At 39.2% G+C, this 22,083-nt stretch overlaps 1 protein-coding gene across 2 annotated transcripts in view; it reads right to left on the bottom strand.

Annotated features, from left to right (window-relative positions):
- Positions 1-22,083, bottom strand: part of susd6 (sushi domain containing 6) — a 41,564-nt gene that overhangs the window by 11,485 nt on the left and 7,996 nt on the right. For both annotated transcript variants that reach the window (XM_084736931.1, XM_084736930.1), the window contains exon 2: positions 20,754-20,933. In XM_084736931.1, coding sequence (XP_084593057.1) covers positions 20,754-20,892 — 139 coding nt within the window. In that variant the 5' untranslated portion in view covers positions 20,893-20,933. The remainder of the gene's footprint in view (positions 1-20,753; positions 20,934-22,083) is intronic.

Here is a 22,083-nt window from a genome sequence, read left to right as displayed (position 1 = left end):
CTACCTCCCATGAGAAAATAACAACTGGTACCTATGTCAGCTTAAAAAGGAAATGAAGACCAAACATGCCAAGATGATGAAATGCCAAAAAAGTGCTTGTTAAACTTGGAGCAGTGAAGAATTTTGACTTAAACTCACTTTCCCATGGGATTATACTTGTCAAAAGAAGTCAGAGCCTACCTTAGAAATATCTAAATATATTCAACATCAAAAACTTGGCACTTCAGTTGCAAATTACCAGGAAAGAGAAAGGTGAGGTTTGAAAGTAGTAAGGAAAGTGGCTGAGAACAAAAAAAAATACTGACGGGAAGAGATACTCATCATCACGTAAACAGTCAGGGGGAGAGCAGAGCAAGAAAGTACAGAAAGAACGTCAGCATCATGGAGCACTGTGGCCCTGAGTAATTACAAGCCAGAAAGAGACATGTCGCGGCAAGTCGACCAATATTTCTATGTGTGAGGGAGAGGCTCTGTGCAGCAACAATGGGAAGAGGAGGCAGCTACAGTACATACCACACTGTGGGTTGGGCTAACACAAATGGAGAGACTGTGCTAAAGGAAAGAATGAATACTGGTTGTGTATCCAGAGATGGTAGAGTGGTTAAGATATAACCGCACTGTCACTCCCTTTTCCATCACCCCCTCAGCCTAGATTGAAAATTGGCTTTGAAAACTCACACAGGGCAAAAAAAAAAAAAAAACTGATTAATGCACTAAGCAATGCCAGAGTGGATTTCAGCACGCCATGTTTTGTGCTTATGAGGAAGAGAATGAGTCACAGTTAAACACAAGCTGTTCTCCCACTGGTCTGATGTTAAGAGTTTGCTCAAGAGAACAGGATTTTTGAGAAATGTTGAAAACAATAATGACTAACACAGAGTCACCAGTGCCTTGTGAAAGCTACTGGAAAGAGTGTGTAAGATACATAACTTACATCAAACTTATATGCTAATTGCACATTTGTTTTCTCCTCAGGTATTTACATGTACTGTCATGTCCACATACTGTCTGATGACTTGCTGCTGTAACACAAGAATTTCCGAGTTTGTGATCAATAAAGTACTGTACTATACTGTTTGTCTGTCTTAATTAAAACATTATAGACATGTCCAGGACACCAGTTCCTATATGACCGTTACCTACCAAATTGACTTGTAATGTAGATTTTGGTGCTTTATTTCAGTGCCATGAGCTATCGATTGACAATATTGTAATATTACAATATTGCAGCATTATTGTATGACTGACTATTGGCACTTTCACAAAACATTGATACTATGAGATTTTGATAATTAATCTTCAATAATGTAGATATAATGACAGAGTAGGTGAAAGCACATAAAAGAACAGGCTGTAAGTTCCGACTATTACATCACTTCACTGCAATGCAGCCTTTAAATCCGGGAAAAGACAACAGTTATGTGATATATCACAATATAATGACAACAACAAATCTAAGACAATGTGTAGTCTCATATCCCTATAATATCAATATACCACTTAGCCCTAATTGCTAGTTAACATTACGCCAGTACTTTGTCTACATGGCTCTGGCAGTAGGTAACTTCATCTTACTGTTAGCTACCTTACCTTACCCTGGTTTAAAGTCCAGAATAAATGGTCTAAAGTGTGGCTGTACTTCACTCGAAAGGATTCCAACACTGGTCAAGACATGCAACAAATGTTTAAAAACAATTGTTTATATGTATATGTATATTGTATATGATACAAATATGATAATATTTCAGCAAAAGCATTGCATAAGTTTGTAGAAGCACAATACAAAACTCAATTTATTTTTCTTATTTATTTTTGTAGTTCAATTACATTTTATTTATCATATGAATTTGTTATGTAAATCTTGAGTGTTTTGCATTATATTTATATACACAGGTATTCTTTAAACTGCTAACAGTTAACACAGGCTTGTTCCATAAAATTTCATGAGGAATCTGACCCAGTGGCAGGTACTAATAATAACTATACAGAAACAGTCGATCCTCTCCCGTATGGTCTTGTTAACTTCTGTAGGTCATTTTCGAGACATCAGTTATAAATCAAGACAGTTTCATAACCAGTTAAAAACTCACTGTAGGAGCTTTTAAGTATCAGTTCTGGCACTTCCACCATTTTAAAAATATCATTTTAACGTGGATATCAGAAAAAAACTTAACTATATCCAACCTTAGTACATGTGTGTTTAAAGATGAAGACATCATCCCATGCTTGCTTTTGATATCCACTGAAGACTCCAACAGTATTTAAGGTCTGGCATTTGCCATATTGAGTTAAATAAAATGGACACAAAAGGTTAAACTATTCTAAATCTTCTGGGCACACCACTGTAAGCTGATCAAAGAGCTTAATTGCTAAAAGGTTGGAGAAACACTTCATGTAGTGGGAGGACTGGGCCAGGACAGAGCGCCCACAAGGCTGATTGCTAATCCCAACATCCAGCGCCTTAAGGCACTGCCGTAGGAGACTCAGGCCATGGGGGGCGTTAAAATCCCCTGTCTTGCTCTGAAGTGCCTGCCTGGCTGTGAATATCTCCCTTTCTCCATCTGTTACTGATGGCACTCACCCGCTAAGAGCTGGTAGGTGGATTGAGGAAAAAGGGGGGGTGGGGGGGACAAGGGTTTTAGCCCTCTTTGCCCCGGCAAATTAAAATTCTAATTATCCTCTATTACAAGCTGGGAGCGCTCTAAAGCAGATCAGATACTGATGACTCCTGCAACCAGCTGTTTGGTCTCTTCATAGAACAATAGGCCATAAAAGAGGGTGCATTTTCCAGTGTGTGTGTGTGTGTGTGTGTGTGTGTGTGTGTGTGTGTGTGTGTGTGTGTGTGTTTTAAAGTGCGGAAGCAGGGGAATCTGTGTGTGTCAATGTATGCTAAGGGGGTTGTGCGATGGATTAAGCTAAAGACCAAGGGGATGATGATGCTCTCTTTGGCCTAGTAAATATGTTTTTGTTCCTCTGTTGGCCTCTCTCCAAGTCCTCCGTTTTTGTTGTTTTTGATGATGTTGCTGTCATTTTTGGGCTGAGGGTGTTTTTGTTTTTTGCCACGTTCCCCCATCTCTCCCGCTAATCCATGGGATTTTTAGCCAAGCTGTTGTTATTAGAGTGCAGTACAGTGCAGCAGAGCCCACAGTGGGGTAGTGTTGGAGAATATAGGAGAGCTTGCAACTCAATTCTGCCATTGATGGATAGTTCTTTCTTAAGAGCTGTTGTTTTCTTCTTTCACTATTTGCAGACATTGTATAATCAAGTAAATAATTGGTATAAACCGGGTGAACAAAATAATGGAAACACTTGTAGGTTTTGACGTACATTTCAACAGCACCACAAATAAAGTTGAAGAGTATACACACACACTCTTCAACTTTATTTATTAAGCTTTCCTGTTCAATTCCATCTATTCTATATCTCTACATACACTGAGAGCAATGGAAAGCTGGAGTCAATTTCATTGTGTGTGTGCAAATACTTGGCCAATAAACTAGACTGTGATTTTGATTATATATAAAGACAAGATGAAAATCTGTAATTCAGATTAATCAACAAGCTCTCAGAATTTTAGAAAACAATCTGTTAGTAAGGTTGTGAAAATGACATATCTATGATCTCTGGAGTCCTAAAATTGAAAGTGATTAGATTGGTGTACAGTGTAGTGGCCAATACAATGACAATTTTAGGCTAAAAGTTTGGTCAGCTATCTTCAGATATCACACATATACACACAGAATCTGGCTTCAATTCCAGTGAGATTGAAAGTATTTCAAACATCAATTGGTCACGGAAACTAAAATAGAAATTCTTAGGCAAGTCATAGCGCAACTTCAAATGGGATATAGTGTATAAATGTGTAAAGAGTAAGCTTCCTGCACTCACGTTCATTCTTTTACACATACACAAACATCACAGATGAGCTTTCAGTCATACACTTCAAAGTATGAAGTGACAACTGTGTACACTGACCTGGGTGGGTGACACGGAATTGAAACATAGGATGCTTACTGTCTGAGTGAGCGATACTAGCAGTATCATGTTCTGAGAGGGTGAGAAGCTGTCATGCAGTAACACTGACACATACACACACACAAACACACACAGTCCCACTGCTTTCATATTCTGTCTACTCATAACAGCTGGGCCCTTACTCAAAGAGAACTAAACAGATTTTGTTGAATGAGGCGAAAGGTTGTGGGAAAGAAATGTGAAAAAAATGCTTAGAAAGGTGAACTTGTATTACTGCAGGGCAGAAAGAATGCAGAACAAAGCTGAAACTTTAAAGCATGAAACCCATTTTTTCCAAAAAGCACTTGTGTTCCATCTCCAGGGCCTCTGGGGGAAGGTGGAGGGACCTAACTGAGGAGGAAGGGGGGAGGAGGCGGAGGAGGAGGATGAAGAACAGGGAGGCAGTGTGAGGGAGGTGCTGGCACATTTATACAAAAGCCTGAGTACACACATATACAGGCGGACAGTTTACTCACTGTGCAAGTGTAGGTTGCAAGTGTCCCAAGGCGCTTTTGTAAACAGCAGGTTTGTGTTGCTCACTGACATCCTATCTGTGTTGTGAATGCATGTGTGAATGGTTAAAGGGATAGTTTGGACTTTTTGAAGTGGGGTTACATGAGGTATTTATCGATTATGTGTATTATCTACAGTAGATGGCAGTCGACACACCTAGTTTGGACAAACAGGCATGGAAGCTAAGCAATATACTGTTATGGACAGGGACAGCAGCAAAACACATTTTAGCCTCTTAAAAAAAAGCGTAGCTAAAAAAAAAAAATATATATATATATATGTATATATATATATATATATATATATATATCAAAAAACAAAAATAAATGAATAAATATCAGTTCAAATGTTTGCTATATTTACAGAATGCTCTCCCTCGCTAAACCAGACTCCATTAGCAAAATCAGTTATTTTACCTCATACAACACAAGAGTTGCTGGTCTACCGCTGCCTCGATCTGTTGATTTGTTTGTGTTATCGCGTGACTGCAATGAATCCAAACTACTCGTTTAAAACACCAATACACACAATAACACAGACTAACAGATAGAGGCAGCAGTAGACCAGAAACTTGTGTTTAGCATAATAAAATTACTGCTTTGGCTTAAGCTGTTCTGTTGCTTTGGAGACAGCATTATTTGGCTTAAAACAGCAGTTTCCCATTGAAAAAGGCTGTCTGACAGCAAGGTAAAGTGGGGAAAATATTCTAAATACAGTGTGCACTTAGACTGGTGTAGATTTTTTTAGGTGGGCCTTTTTTAGGTGATGTGCCAATCACCATCCATGGTAGGTAATAAACTGACTGAGGTAAGTACCTACTTCATATAACCCCATTTCAAAAACTACAAACAGGCATGAATCTGAGTGTTGGAAAAAGGAATTTTGAAAAAATATCAAATTGCAATTATTCTGACTGGTGCTGCACTGTGATACGATTTGTGATATTAGAGGTAATGACAATTTTCCCATCATTATTCTCATTTTCACTAAAAAACATTGAAATTTTTGTGGTGTGATTTTTGCAGGGATCTGCACCAAACAAGTACAGGTATATGGTAGAATATGATGTGTAGGCCAGAATATATCTGCAGCCCGACAATATTTAATGTGGAATATGATGCAGACACATGTTTGGCCTTTAACAAATTTTACATCTCCTGTGATTTGTAAATTGCTGTGGGACATTTTGCAATTTTGATAAAAATTTAGATTAGATTTTCAACCCTGGTGGGCACTCACTTCATCACCCTACACCTAAAAAGGCCAACCAGTGTCCATGCTGTTGACTGGTTCCAAAGTCAACACTGTCATTTGTTCAGTAAACAGGAAATTCACCAGCAAACATGAGTCATGGGCTTCCAGAGGAGCATTTCCAGAGAACTTAGTGGTCTACTCGTAACATCTCTTCCTGCAGCTGCAAAGCACAGAAACAAACACACATGCTGCATACACCCTGGGTAAAGGAAGTCTCTTAACAGACAGACACATCCTCCACCTTCCCACCCATTCCTCCCCTGCTGTTGCAATGCATTTAGCAAGCCACGTGTGCTGCCATTACACCCCATTGTCCCAGCTCACTGAGGGACGGGGGCAAAGTGACAGATTTAAGCAGCGTGCCTCTGAATAGGACAACAGACAACTTTGCATTTGAAGGGTTAAATATGCATGCGAGGCCAAAGTGGGTGAGGGCAAGGGGGAGCACCATTGTGTGACCCTCTTTTCCAACCCAGAGATACAAGCCTACACACACATACACGCACACTCTGCCCTCGAGTAACAGATGGGAGGATGTTAGCGAATGCGAACAGTAAGCTCCCCCTTCTCTCTTCTATCACCCTCGCTGCTGAGGACAGCTGGGAGGCAGACATTCCTTCTTCTCAGCTTTCAGAGGAAAACAAAAGAGCGTGTGGGACCCCTCCTACACACACGTGCATGTGTTCAGACACACACACAACCCCCCCAAAAAAACTGTCAATGCAACTGTGGTCTGATCATATTTCAGCAGCCTGGGCCTGGCAGCCAGCAGAGGTATGAGTGCTGAGCCTGGGACATTTGTTGAAGGTGAAAGTCAGGGAGATAATCCCGACCCTGCTTACCAGAGCTGGCATGCTGATATGTTGGTGAGGTGAGGGCAGTTTAAAGTCTGTTGAGAGCTGTTATACTATGGATTTTTTCTTAAACTGCAGTAAGACAAAGCTCAGTCTGCAGCTGGTTGTTCTTTTCTTTTCTTATTTACCGGCACATTGGGGTTGTTTGGTTCACTGCAATAGCACAGCACATGCTGTTCTACAGACAACACAGCAGCTATGAGGGAAGTGACTTTAAATGGAGCATTCATACTGCAGAGAACAGGAAGAATTCTAACAAAATAATTGCTTATTTCTGCCATTTGGGATATAGGATTATGGTGATTTATCCCTGCAAAAAACAGAGGGAAAAAAGACCTAACATTAAAGACTCAGTCCAACACTTTGCATTACATCTCCAAAGAATTAACAATGCGGGCACTGTTACAGCCCTAGTACATCATCACCCTGATGAAGAACAACTGAACTCTGATAGGGCAACTGCTTTAGCAAGCCACCAAGGGGGTGATCAAATGTCACCAAGTGTATAACCTCTTAACACATACTCTGCTGAGAGAAGTGGCATGTCATTTGTTGTCAATGAGTATCCTGCATTTTTCACAACAAAATGTTCTTAAGAAGGATGTGTATTGGCAAGAATTTGGTGATACAATGATCAACATTTTATTTTTTGTTTTTATTTAGTTTCAGGAAAAGTGTCATAGTATAAGGGACACAACAACATATGTATAAAATCTGAGTATAAAATTTGAGGTTGCACTGCATAAAATTTAATATAGTGTTTTTAAGGTTAGAAAAGTGCTTGGATTTTGGATAATGTGCTTGAAAGTGGCTGAAACTGTAGTTGCATTACTGTCATAATGTAACACACCCTGACTGAATAGTTTGCTTTTTAGATAAAGAAAAATGACATGCCAGATATTGAGTAAGTCAGGTTGTTCATGATGTCAAATCTATTTAGAGAAAAGTGACACATTTTGAAACACGAAACTTATTGATATATCAATATTATCTTACACCCCTTGTTCTTACGTGCTAAATTACTGTGTGTTGAAAAGACAATAAAGAGCAGATTCCTGTCAACTCAAAATAGACTGCTACCAATTACCTAATCATAAGGGAGGCACAAAGGACGTAAAAGTAAGTGCAGACACTATAAGTCCACTTACATTGTCAAGAAATGCCTGGATTGTCCCCAGGGTTGATAGTTATAACAGACTGTATCAACTAACTGATATTAAAGCCTAATCCATATCGGAATCTTTGTTTACTCTGGGTATAGCAATTGCTGTTCCTAACACCACTGTGAGCGAATGAACAGTTGAGCACACAATATAAATAAACAGCGGCCAGCAATTTAAATGAATACATCAGCATGCATTAGCAAGTGATAAACTATGTTCAGTGTGCTGGATGCTAAATATTAGAAGACAGACATGGCTCTGGATCAGAACCTCCCCACTCACTGGTATCAGTACATCAGTTCAGCTGAAAAAAGTGGAAAAGCTGGGATTACCAGCCTACCTGTATTTTGGAAGAGATAAAAAAAAACAAAACAAAAAAACATTTCCCTCAAAAATGTTAAACTCCTGGGCAACCATCCATTAACCTCAAGTAAACGCCAAGAGAACCACATCAAGACAAGTTGGAGAAAGCTTCAAATCTAGTCAACTATGAATTTTTTATTTCAGATAACCACTGCTGCCAGATAACACTGAATTCATAACATACATAAGAAGATAATTAGTGATAGGCCAATTAATCAGGCTGATAATCTGCATTTGTCTGCAGACACATCTGCAGGTGAAACAGTGAAAAATAAAATCGTAGAAAAGTTGGATTCAAAGCCTGGTTGTCTAAATTTCCTCAGTACACAATAGGCTTTTCTACATGGTGACACATTTACCCATCCTCAATGACAGCAAATCAAATCTAAAACAGTTACTGGCTGGACACACACACAAACACACACACACATAAACATGTATTTTATGTTGTAATGGGCATGGAATTATACATGACGTGTATTGCTTTGGTATCTGAATCATACAGGATATGTGCCATTGGTCACCCTGCTCTCTAAATACTGGCATCAGTCATTAAAAAAACCTACATCGGCTGACCACTAAATATTATACTGAAGCCTAACGTTTTTACAATAAAACAAGTAAAGTTGACAAAGTGCAAAAGTTCTGATTGAAATATTTCACTCAAGTCAAAAATACTTAATGAGAAGAGTTTCATTTTCAGTAAGAAGTGCACTGAGAGAGTTACCAACAAACTACTGTTTATCATCATGAGGAAGATACAAAGTACTATTTATACTGCTGGCTAGACCTCCAACACAGCAAACAGTTTGTGGACGCAAACACAGATATGAAACTTATCCAAAGCCTGGATGGGCTTGCTGTCAGCATGAAGAGCATGTCAGCATCACCTACAGTCCTCTGTAACTTGTAGCCGAAAATATGAAAAGAAGCACAGCACAATAAACAACAGACGATACAGTTAACTTATGCATACTGATATAAATGTTCTAACTTATAAGTCATCGAGTCTTTAGTCATCATGCACGTCACAGTAAGTCACGTTTCGTGTTATTTTCAAATGTGCCAAATAAATTATAAATAATCAAATTTGTGACTCAAGCCCAACTGACATCTACAGTTAATGACGACGACTTCAGCCCACACATACAAACACAAGCTGTTAGAGATAACATGTTTAAAAAAGCTGTTACTTATAGTGCTCAAAGGATTAGGCTTTCAATAGAAAATTAAATGCATCCAGTTTTGATAATTGTTTCAGTCATTTACTAATTGAAAAACATCAAATATTTGCAGGTTGCAGCTTCGCAAATTGTGAAGAGTTGCTCATATTTCTCACTGTAAACTGACTGTTCGAGCTTTTTGGCAGTTGGTCAGACTAAGCTGGCAATTAAAATATGTCTTTTGACTCTGATAGCTTGCGATGGCCATTTGTCATTATTTTTCAATTGAATATAGATTCAAATATTAATTTATAAATGTACAGACAAATAGATATGCAAATGAATATGGACATACAGAGGCATGCTTCTCATAAATCCTGACACAATAATCCAAATGGATTCCAGTGTAGCCTTTACAAAGACTTGCGCCATTTGGCTGTTGTTTGTTACAGAGAGCTGTTTACAGATGATGTAATAAGGACAGAGGGCATTAGAGTGGAGCTAAGCCAACTGGCCACTAAACATCTCAACACTCCCTCTAATGGACTGGTTAGAGTTTGAGGGATGGGACTAGACAGAACAAAACAAAGACAAAAATCAGGAAATAATGAGAAGAAGAAAGGAAATATTGAATACTAATTGGGAAATCCTACAGATAAAAAATGAGACCAAGTCATGTGCCATGTAAAAGAAAAACCTGAATTCTAGCTGTGCCAAAAAGGGTGGTATAGAAAATACAGAGGTAATGCTTTAAGTGAGGACCCAGGCAAAATCACTATCCATTAAGAGTAATTGCAATTTTTGTCAGATGTCAGTATGTCATATGGTTATAGACTCTATTTACCTCCCTACACTTGCATTTTGAGTGTAAAACACACAATAAACAAAGTTTAAAATGAATCGAACTGACAGCATTATATTTTTCTTTTTCAAAATTTTCTGTAGGCATCGCAATGATATCGTTATGCTGAATTCTTTCTGCGACGATAATTGTGTTGTGAAAATCTGATATTGTGGCAACCCTAGCTCTGACTTCACTCTGGAAAGAGATAAGGGAGTGTACTAAGGAAGAGTGTACTTAAGCTTGGAAGAGTCTAAGTTGCAGGTAGGATTTGGTATTACAGAAGCAAATCCTAACTAATTTAAGGAATCCTATCTTATCTTGCTTAATCCTATCTTATCTCAGGTTAGGGAATCCTAAATACTCAATCCAACATCGTTTATCAACTTTTACATCTGTTATTGCAACAACCACTATTTTTCTCATTCTTTATTGAAACATACTGAAACATACATTGAAACATAAAAAGTGGAGCTAAAATAACAACAGACATTTAACTTCAAGACATGAGTTAGAGGTTTTGGTAACATCTGTAGTGAAATCCAGAGATGTTCTTTTTGGGAAATTTACACTAAAACAAAGCAAACTTTATCATTCACTCTTTTCTACTCATGTTTTAGATCCCTGAGCTGTTGTAACAAATTAATTTACAAGTTCATCTTATCTCATCTCAAGATTTTGGGATGCTTGAGTGATACACTTTTCATATCTTCAGTTAGGACAAGAACATTGACTTATGAACTGTTCATCACTGGTAATGGTTTTTTTCCTAACTAATTACCATGGTCACCAAAGAGTTACAATAGGATCTGTGAATTAGGAAGTCAATGTGATAGTTAAGCTAAGAATCATGAATTGTAGACTGTCATCCCTTCTTTCACCTCAACAATTAAATGTCTACTGAAGAAGAAATGGCCTCAAAGAAGTCAGCTATGATGGAGCCATTTCTGCTGAAATGTAATGAGTTAAAGAGAAACAGCTGTACACTACCTCCACCCATGACAGCAAGCAACAGAAAATGCAGCAGGATAGCACATGTACAGCCCAGCCCTCCCCCTCAACTCAATATCAGCATGTCTGTCAGATCAAGTGGTTTATTTTATTTTTCTGCCTAAGACTGGCTGTGTTTGAGTAGCCTCTATACACCTAAGGTAATTCATTTAGAAAGTAAACTAGCAAAGAACTTCTGACAAAAGCTAAACTTGGACTAAACCTAAAAGCTGAATCAACAGATTAAGGGGTTTGCACCTGATGTAGTACAGCATTGCCCAATTTCCACTCTCTCACTACAGCTGTGGCAAGCCGAGGCATGATTGTATGCATTTCCACTCCACAGTACTCCACTGTGGATTCACAGCAGGTGATAACCACCCTGGCTGACTGATGATATTTCGGTCCAAACATGACAGTCGTCTGCCACTCTCGACTGAACTGTTGTGCTAAACTGATGGTCATGCAGGCGGCTAAAGACAAACCGCTGTTTATATCCAGCTGTCAGTAATTTAGTAGCTGCTGTCTAACCTAAGAATTTCTGTGGCACGGAACTGTAATTACTGTTTTAAGATAGTGTTAATGCAAGCCAAACATATACTACTGCTGCTGCTGTTCTACATTAAAAGTCTAGAAACTGCTAGAAAACTTTATTGTGAAGCAGTTCCAGGAAGAAAAGCTTTATTTGCCACCAAGGTGCACAAAAAACTGCTATCTCAGACCAAGATATGAATGTTTTCCTGTGCTTTTTGTCAGTGGATCAGTTTGCAGTTTCTCATGATATTCTGAGGGAAATGGCAAAAGCCACAGAAAACTGGTTAGATTAATAAACCTTAAGCCTTCAACTTGTCATCAAGATATCATCTTTTACCCTCCTGTGCTGTGTGTGTGTAGCCAATCATTCATGCTGTACCCACGTCATGAGCTCTGACATGGTTGCTCACAGTCTGGTACGGCACAGATGTCTCAACAATTGGCAAAATCAGCATATGTGTGTAGGATGCAGCTTGGTGCCTTATGTGTAAGCCGATGAACTTGCTTGAACAGAATGCTGCTGTTGACTAACGGTGTACAAAAAAAATAAAATAAATAAAAAATCAGCCCATGCTGTTTCAGTGGGCCTGAAAAACACACATCAAAGAGGAGGTGAAAAAAAGACAAGACAGACGAAGAAAACAGGAGACAGAACAGAGATAAATAAGTAAAAAAGAGAGAGATTAACAGGAATATGTACTTTGGCAAGATTTTGTGGAGACAGCTTGACAATGCAAATCCAAAATACAAAAAAAGTACAATGGTAGTCAAAAACACAGAATGAAAGCAAAGAAAAAACACTAAAGAAAAAGAATGAACAGAAGCAACAGAAGACAGGAGAGACTGGGGGATATATTTAGCAGCTCATTAGTCAGAGATGTCCTCTACTCAGCAGGCTGGTCCCTCAGATGAGGCCCTTTGGAAATCATTATGACTGCCTGCTGCTTCAGACAACCACACACATTTCACTGGGAAACAATTTACAACCTGCCTCTCCTCTCCCCAGCCTTAATGTAGCTTCAAAATAATCCTCAAGTTCTGGAGAGAGGCCCAAAAAACAAAGCTTTGAACAACGCTAAGTAACATGGCGATTTTATTAGAAACTGCGTGGGTTTTCACATTACATCCGCTGCATTAGCATAAAAAAAATAACCAGAAAGAGCTTGGTTATAAATACAGCTACATATATCTTAGCTTATTTTGTACCTTATCAGCTTTGACAGTTGGTGTGCCTGCCTGGTGCTGCCGGTGCCACCACTCCCTTGCTTTGACATTCATTAACCTTTACTACACAGCACCTGCTGTCACCAGTGGAGAAATAACAAGATGGTGGTCAGCAGCACACTGTGCACATAAACCTGAAACCAAAAATATCTGTATCAGGAGTAATAAAAAAAAAAAAAAAAGTAAACTTTAAACTCTTCTTTTTTTAATTAACAACCTGCACACAAAAACAATATTTTTTCTTCATTTTTTAATTAACAACCTGCACACAGTGCTAGTAGAGAAAAAGTGACTTAACACTATGATGTTTTGCTATGCTGCAAGCAAAAATTGAGGCAGGACAAGACTGAAATGAACTAAGGTCTTGATTCTTATTCTAATTCTTTATATTCTGTTATAGCTTTGGTACTTTCAATACTATAATTAACAGATATAGTATATTTTTTAACACGCTTCATCAGAAAATATATATAATGCACTGGCATCCATGCACAACATCGATAAATTTATCACTGTTTAGCTAATATAAAATATAGGTTGTTGTTACAATTTAGAGAGAAAACAGGCAAGAAAACACCTCAAATTACTTACTATATGTCTCTTCTGGGCTATTAAAGGCAGGTGTGTTATTAAAGAGAACCTTGAGAAAAATTAAAAAGTAATATGAGTGGGAAAATACCTGGACAGACAATACTTTTTATACAAAAGAGGAAGAACTTAAGAAAAATTTGCCGAATTCATAAGAGGGGAAAAATAGTTAAGAAATTTGATGTGAATTTTAGGGGTTGATTTTCCCACCACCCCAAATTACTCCTGAGCAGGTCTGGCTCTGGAGGACAGTGATACGATCTCAATGAGAACAATGAGAACGCATTAAAAATATTGGTGTATACACAAAGGCATAACATATCTGGATACAGATCCCATTTTAATACCAGGTACAAATGGGGTGACAGACACCCAAAACAGTTAAAATAAAATAAAAATAAGTAGTAGTCAAAAAATGAAACTAACATCCTATGATAAGCTTGTGAGCTTGTTCAAATTTAGAAAGTGTGAAGCCTTTAAGCTAGTATTTCATTATTTTCCTGCTTGATTTAATTGTCCCCATTTGTGAAGCACTTTGTAACGGTGGTTTTGAAAGGTGCTAGATAAATGAAATTATTATTATTATTAGTGTTAGCTGGTGAAGTGGCAGCTCTGGCTATCTGGGATCTTCAAGAAATGGGATTAAACGGTCTTGCATCGCCTGTCCGCACTGCAGTATCTGTTTCCATGAAGGGTTTTGTCATCTGGTGAGGCATTTTAAGTTTCCCTTTAGGGCTTGATTGGGTGGGAGAGCTGTTAAATGACAGGGTGACAACTCAGAGTGATGGCTCAAGTGATAAACACACAGGTAATGAAAGAGAAAGGCTGATGGATTCGACCAGACTGCCTCTAATGGGCTCTGGTCTCACCTGGCTAATGGCTGAAGCCTTAAAGAGAGAAAGACAGAAGAACAGAGACATCATAGAGGAGGGGGCTGTGCTGTGCTCAATATACTCAGTCACACACACGCACTCACACAGCGAGTTAGCGGTCTTAATTGCAGACTGGTGATCTAGTGGAGCAGCAGCTTGCTGTGGTTTGGCCTGTGGCTTCCAACACCCCCCTAAATACCCTCTTTGTTCTCACATTTCAGAGAGGAGCTAGTAGCCAACGTATTGCTTTACTGCTGCCTGCCTGCAAACCGCATTGCTAACAGGACTTTAGGGGACTATTCTGAACAGTTAATTGCACAGGACCCATTGTTTCCCCCTCCCCTCGGGCTGGACTGTTTGTAAACCCAGCCTATCTAACAAACTTTGTGTGAGGGGAAACCAACAGTGTGGGTTTTTTGTGCAGACACACACACACACACAATTTTGTTTGGCTACAAAAAGCAACAAGTTTCAAAGACTACAGCTGTTTGAAGATGCCAGAAGTAGGGCATGGCTCATTCAGCTATTTTCCTCTGTGGTCAGAGCAATGACGCTATGCTAGCCGCTGGAGTCTACTCTGTTATTAAAGAGAAAAAGGGAGTTGTCAAGTCCTTTTTCCTTGAGCAACTCGGCTTTCGAGAAAACATCCTCATATCCTCGTGTTAGGTCCTACACATTGATGCAAGACCTGCCAAAACAAAGGAATCCGCCTGTGCAATAGGCCTTCATCAGGTGGAGAAAAATGTATTCAACTCCAGCCAAGACTGGACAACAATCGATTGTCAAAAACAAACACAAGTCTCAGAGGAAATTACAAAGGCAGCACTCTTGCTCTCCTCCCGTTTCACCTTGCTCTTTTCTTTACCCCATGACTCCACTTTTCTTCCATTCCCGGGGAAAGCCATTTCCCGTTCTCACACATGGACATACATAAACGTCAGCGCCACACAGAGCACACAGTGGGCTTGTTTGTGGGAGACTTCTGGTCCTCGCTGGCACTTTTCCTGTACAGCTTTAACTCAACTTCAGAAGACAATGGGTTTTCAGAGGGCATCGTTTATCTATTTAAGTGGACCCACAAGGATGGTCTGAGTCTTTTTTGCCTCCCAGCACATAACACTGTTAGAGCAGAAAACATGGCATGTGATCATGTGAATAGACCCTTTGGTGCTCAGAGTTCCCATCTCTCCTCTCACAGTTCTGACTCACTGTCTAGGTCCACTTCCTCTGAAACAAACCACAAAGGCTCACTGTAAGGAACTGACACCATATTAGGAACTGAGCTCTATGCAGCCAACATTAGTGGGATGTCAGATAGACTCAGAGACGACATGAAACAAGCAATATTTGCACTGTGCCACAAAAAAATCATCCAGACTGATGCCATTTATCCTGTGCATACACAAAACCCAAGGTGCTGCTTTGTTGATGTGTTTGTTTACTGGCACCCTGCTTGAATGCAGAGGATGTTTTGTTTAGCATGTTGCTACTTTTGGAAGATTGCCCTGAATCATAAACACAAACGTAATCATACGCAATAATCACAAACACAAATTTGAGGGAGCCATTTACATTAGCTCAGCAGCTACCCTGCTGGTAATCTTGTTTACACTGTGGAGCTGAATGACAGATAAAAAAGACATGACTTGGACTGTGATTGGCTCTAAAAATACCTCGCTCCCAAAAGGCTTTGTGACTACTTCCTAACAGAGCATATTAACAGATACACGAAATTGTTATCCTGACCTTTCCACAGAGAACATGAAGCCACCAATGCGGAAGCTTAAAGCTTTTCCTTTCTTTGTTAAAGGTGACGAAACAGGAGCAAAGAGTACCACAACCTTTAATGTCTCTCATCTGGCTTACTCTCCATCACTTAAAGGCCAAATTTCTAAAAACGGTTATATCCACAGAAAGACCAAAAGTGACACATAAACCCCCACAGACCAAAAGTACTAGTCTGATACCACTCTGTGTTGTACTAAACTGGTTTCTGGTGTTTAGAGCTTGGGTTCCAGTATGCAAATACTGTACAGTATATTTTTTTAGTATCCATTTCTATTCATATCTCACACTATTATTTGTATGGGTCTGGAATAAGCCTGTCAGCAGTGATGAAATTTCATATTCATGAAAATTTCCAAAGCAATCTCCATTCCTGGAACACGTCAAGGGATTACCTATGTGAATTATGTATGCTGAGCAGCAGAGAGAGGCAGGCCGGTGAACAGACGAACTAATAACATGATGTCTTTAAAGCCTTAAAATGAGCGCCTCATCTTTATGGTAATATGTCTAATTATAGATTTAATTTCATACTTTCATGCTGTAAATACAGAAATCCATGTCTCAGTTGTTTTTTGTTGTTGTAATTGCTGTTATGTCTTCTTGTGTTTGCATACACTGCCTCTGTGCTGTTCTGATTTCTGTTCACTCTTCTTGGCTGTGTTTGCTTGTTCGAGCGTGAGAAAGTGAACCCATTTCTCATCCATAAGCACAAGTTTCATCATCACGAAAAATCAACTGAAAAGCTATTAGAAAGGAGCAGTAGGTTTTGTTTAAAAAAAAAATCTATCTTTTTATGTTACTTCTGTTATCAAGAAGCTGTTATTTCTTTCTTTCCCTGATATTAATTGCTTGTGATGTCTGATTAATATTTAAGTTTATACTAAGTGACTGAACTAGCAATTGCAGAAAAAACGGCCAGACGTCGACTAGATGTTAGGGAAGATTATTTCAATACAGGTTGCCCAGAAACCTGTGTATAAGACATTCCCTGGTGATATTAATATACTTTAGTTTAGCGCATATTCACTTCAAGCCACTGGAAAACCAAATATACAATATTTCATTACTATGTCATTTTGTATACTTATTATGTATCTATGTATATAATAGTAATCATCTAAAAAGTATTAGAAATCAATTTAAATCCAAAATTCAGATATTGTCATGCAAGTTTTATTAATACTTTCCTCATGCTGAGTTTGAATTTGGGCATGATTATGCTTGGACATTTAATATGAAAATTACACATTTAATTCCATGAACCAATCATAAAAAATTCTCAACATCAGTTATCACACTCAAATGGGTGCAACAAAACCTCTCTGCTTCTTTTGCCTCTGAGCAAATTCAACAATGAGGAACTGAAATCATTATATTGTTCCAAACTCATTTAGTCATTTTCCCTCACAGTACACAGGCGTTACTGGTCTACTGCTGCTTCAATCCAAAGCAACATAACATTACTTCAGATCCAAACGAACATGTTAAAACACCAGAGTCACACAATAACACAAACAAACTAACCAATTGAGGCAGCAATAGCCCAGCAACTCCCATGTACTATGAGGTAAAATTATTATTGTTTTGTCAAAGAAGTCTGGTGGCTTTGAAAAGAGCATAGATGGTGGTCTCGGTTCCCTGTCAGAAAGGGCTTTCTCAATGGTAAAGTGAAGCACTGATAATATTCTCAATATTGTTTTGTTTTAGGTGGTTAAATTACCTTTTTGCTGCTGGCCCTTTCCACAGAAGTACATTGCTTAGCTTCTGTGCCAGTACTCCTGAGGGAGATGTCAATCAAAACATGATCCATCACGTCTACAGTCTTGAGAAATGGTCTAAACAGCAAAATGAGCTATTTTTTAACAAAGTTTTCTAACAGTTATGAACATGTATTTACACTGAGATTTTTGTGGAGTTAATGAGACACTCAGCTTTTATATCATGTATGCATTTTTACAAGTCAAATTTCCAGGAGCTTTTCAAAACACTTTCTAGCTTTTTTCTGTTACCTCTGTTGTCAAGAAGCTGTTATCTTCTTTCCTTCCTTAATATTAATTAAATATTAAAGCTCATACTACAGTGCCTGAACTGAAAAGACGACCACTCATTCATCATTAACATGTAAGGGAAGATTATTTCAATATAGGCAGACTAGAGACCTGAGCATAAGCCAGGTGTTCCTAACATATTTTAGCTTCTATTCATTTAATGCAAGAGAGCAAATATCAAGTACTATAAAGCATTTTCAAGAACCAGGACCATTGAACTGTGAGTCAGCATAAATACTGCCTTGTGTACTTTAAGGAAGTAATTATGCTAAAAATACACAACTATTACAACACCTAGAGATAACCAGTCAGTCCGCTCAAAGCAACATGAAGAATTTTCCATTACATGTATGCTACTCTAATTACAACATTAAATAATACCAATGACAATAAACAAATTAAACTATTAAAAAAAATATTAAAAGTTAGTTTGTTTGGGTGTGCTGTTCACACAGACTGCCTCAAGAGCCTAATGGCATAGCATGTCTAGAAAGATTCAGACCGCACAGTTCATAAATCGCACAAGCCAGTTGAAAATAGTCCTAGTGGTGGTGGAGTCAAGAGAACTATCTGTCCTTTTCCATCAGTTGACTGGCAGTCTTAAAGGCACAGGTGCATCATGGGTACTGGAAAGAAATTCTTGGGCGCACATTTGTCCCTACGTAATGCACCAACTGTCACAAACATGGTCAATATAGGGTCTTCTGTTTGATACACTATAATCTTATAAGGTATAACCTTATGCTGTATGTATAACATCCATGAATAAGCACAGCATGAGCAGCACACACAGACAAATAGGTCTGCACACATGCACGCACGTATATACACAAATACAGTACACAGAGCACGTGGGCTGGGGATTTGAGGACACATTTCCTTGGTATTGGTAGGCAGTGTTTGTATTTGAGTGTGTTGGATGCAGAACGTGAGCGTGATACCAGCCCCTCTGGGCTCTACATGAATCATGCGTATTACATAAGACAGAGAGTGAGAGAGAGAGAGACGATACACTTGGGATCAGCAGTGCCCTCCCCCTGCCCATCCATCCGCCCATCTCTCTGTTGATTCCCTCTGCTGCCAAATCTCACACTCATACACACATCCATTTAATGAAGACATTTACGAAAGGAAATAAATTAATGCTTTAAAAACATCCCAGAGCCTTAAAGAACCTCTCACACACGTTCACTTATTCACAAATACACAGTCCGCCTCCTCTTTGTGGCAAGGACATCTGGCACATTTCACAAGCTGGCTATGTGAGGGGAGTGTGTGTGTGCGTGTGTGGGTAGTACATGTGTGTAGGTAGAGTGTGTTTGTTTGGGGGGAGGGGACTGGAACATTGGAGGGCTGAAGTGTAAGGAAAGCTGGCACAAGTGAAGGGTTCACTGAGTACGCGCCATCATCAACATGGTATTCTTTTTGAAGAAACAAAGGACACACACAAGCTCTTTTGGTCCCATGTTGCTTGAAAAATACCGGAATTACCGATGTTTACATTAAAGGGATAGTCCGGATTATTTGAAGTGGCCTTGTATAAGGCACTTATCAATAGTCAGTGTATTACCTCGAGTAGATGCCCCCACTTTGGAGAAGCAGAGAGAAGCACCAGCATGCAAACTAAGCAATGTACTGCTATGGACAGATTCATCAACAAAATGTATTTTAACTTAAAACAATATATATATATTTGGTTTGGACAGTGTTGTTTAACTTATTTAACACAGTTTGGCTAACAGAAAAGGCTGTTGCTGAATTTTTTTTAACAAAGCGTACACTAAAAATGATTGTGATTTTTTAGATGGACCTGTTTTTAAGTTGCTAAAATACCTTTTGTTACTGACCACATCCACAGCAGTACATTGCTTAGCTTCCATGCTGGTGCCCCTCTCTGCTTCTCCAAACTGGGGGCGTGCTGACTGCCATTTACTGTAGATAATACAATAACTATCAATAAGCACCTCAACTCCCCATAAATAATTGGAACTATCCCTTTAACTTGAACCAAATTTTCCTCCACTACACAACAATCAGCTCAATTTGAGGACCCGATTCCTCACATTCAAAGATAATAATCTAACATCTCTGATTAAATCTAATCTAACAGACTGAAATACAAAACCTGATGTGAAGGTTGTTGTGGACTAGGAACCAGAGCTGGCTTGCTGTTCTAAAAGCTCTCAGAGGACAGTAAATGTCATGGCTGATTAAAACCTTATGGCAGTAACGTGACCACAGACAACATCATCTCTCTGTTTCACTCAATAGCAGAGGAAAACTGTTGTGACTCATTAGGGCAGTGAATGGAATCGCAGAGTGTGTGGGATTGAGCTCTCAGCTGCCGCTCGGAGGCAGAGCAACCTGACCGAGCCAAGGGTAAAGGAAGCCAATTTAATCTAACTGACCTGCAAGACAAGGGGAAAATAACCTCAATCAATTCACGAGAGACGGATGAGAATGGCTAAGTCGATGTGTATCATGTGGGAGCAGAGACAGAGAGAGGGGGAAAAATGTGTGGGTTTGTGTGTCTGCGTCTCTTACCTGATGCGTGACCATGAGGGAGCAGGGTGAAGAGGAGGAGAAGTGCGGAGGCAGCCAGCCTGTGGGCTAGTGAGGAGGAGGAGGAGGAAGAAGAGGAGGACAGGGCTCTCGTCTGAAACGCTACCATTCCATCGCACATCTTTTCCTCCGGCGACCAGCGAGAGTCCTCTTCGGCTTAACCTGTCCAGGCCACATAGAGAGGAAGGGATAGAGAGGCAGGAGGAGGGGGAGGGAGAACGCGGATTACTATCAACATTCAGCGAGGATTATGTAACCAAAAGCAACACAGAGACACAGAAGGGAATAAAATGAGAGGGAGTTGCAGAGAAAAGGCCTTCTCTGCACGTCATCAAGTAACAGTTGGTTTCCTGATAACAACGTCATGAATGACTCTTGTATTTTCTCTTATTGTGCTTTAGTTCCTTAAATGGCATCCTGCTATTTAAGCAACCCCCCAGACAGACAGACAACAATTTCCAGCTCTTCTTTTTAAAAACCACCAGAGGCAGCAGCAGGAGACTTCCTCTGATCTTCCCTCGATCCCCACATTTGGCTCTGCCACAAGATCTAACTAAATAAACCAGCCATTACACTCTGCCGTAGATGATGTAACAGGGAAACGGATCCCTGCTGCTGATGATGAGGTAGCAGCATTAGGGCAAGAGAGGCTAAAAATGTGTGAGAGAAGGGAGTCAGCAGTGCAAAGAAACAGTGATTACAACGGCAACTTTTGCAAAAGTCCTGATGTCTGGAGAGGAGCTTGCCCAAGGAGATGCATTTTACTGTAGTATCATCATATAACTCGACCAGGCAAAACATGGTGAAGCACCTACTGTAATGCCATCACAACTGCCAGATGCAACTAATGGAGATTTGCAAAGTTTTTAATTAAGCGTTTTTGAATAGTATGGTCTCAGTTTAAGATGCACAGAATAGTGCAATGGTATTATAAGCAAGCATCCAAGTTCACAACTGTATACATTTAATAAGGAAACAATAAATGGGACAATAAGGCTAAACTTCTGAATTTAAGCATTATTATTAATTCGGACATTACAAGAAACCAGACTGCTTCATAACATTACAACAGACATAGAAATCTACATTTTTGGAGACACTCACAAAAGCTGAACTTCTGAATAATATACACTTGATACTGGTCAGAATCTGTATGTCCCAGTGGGAGTTGTGACTATTCAGATGATTCATGTTTTGTTATGGAGCAGATTAGCTCACCCAGTAACAAAACTTAATTCCAACAAGCAACCACTGTCATGCTCAATTTTTCAGATTTATAAGAAAAACTAATTTGATGATCATCATGACAAAG

Source organism: Lutjanus erythropterus, chromosome 15, assembly GCF_056507025.1.
Source record: "Lutjanus erythropterus isolate fLutEry1 chromosome 15, fLutEry1.hap2, whole genome shotgun sequence".
Lineage (NCBI taxonomy): Eukaryota > Metazoa > Chordata > Actinopteri > Lutjaniformes > Lutjanidae > Lutjanus > Lutjanus erythropterus.
Note: the sequence above shows the minus strand (reverse complement) of the source record. Positions and strands in the feature narration are given on the sequence as shown.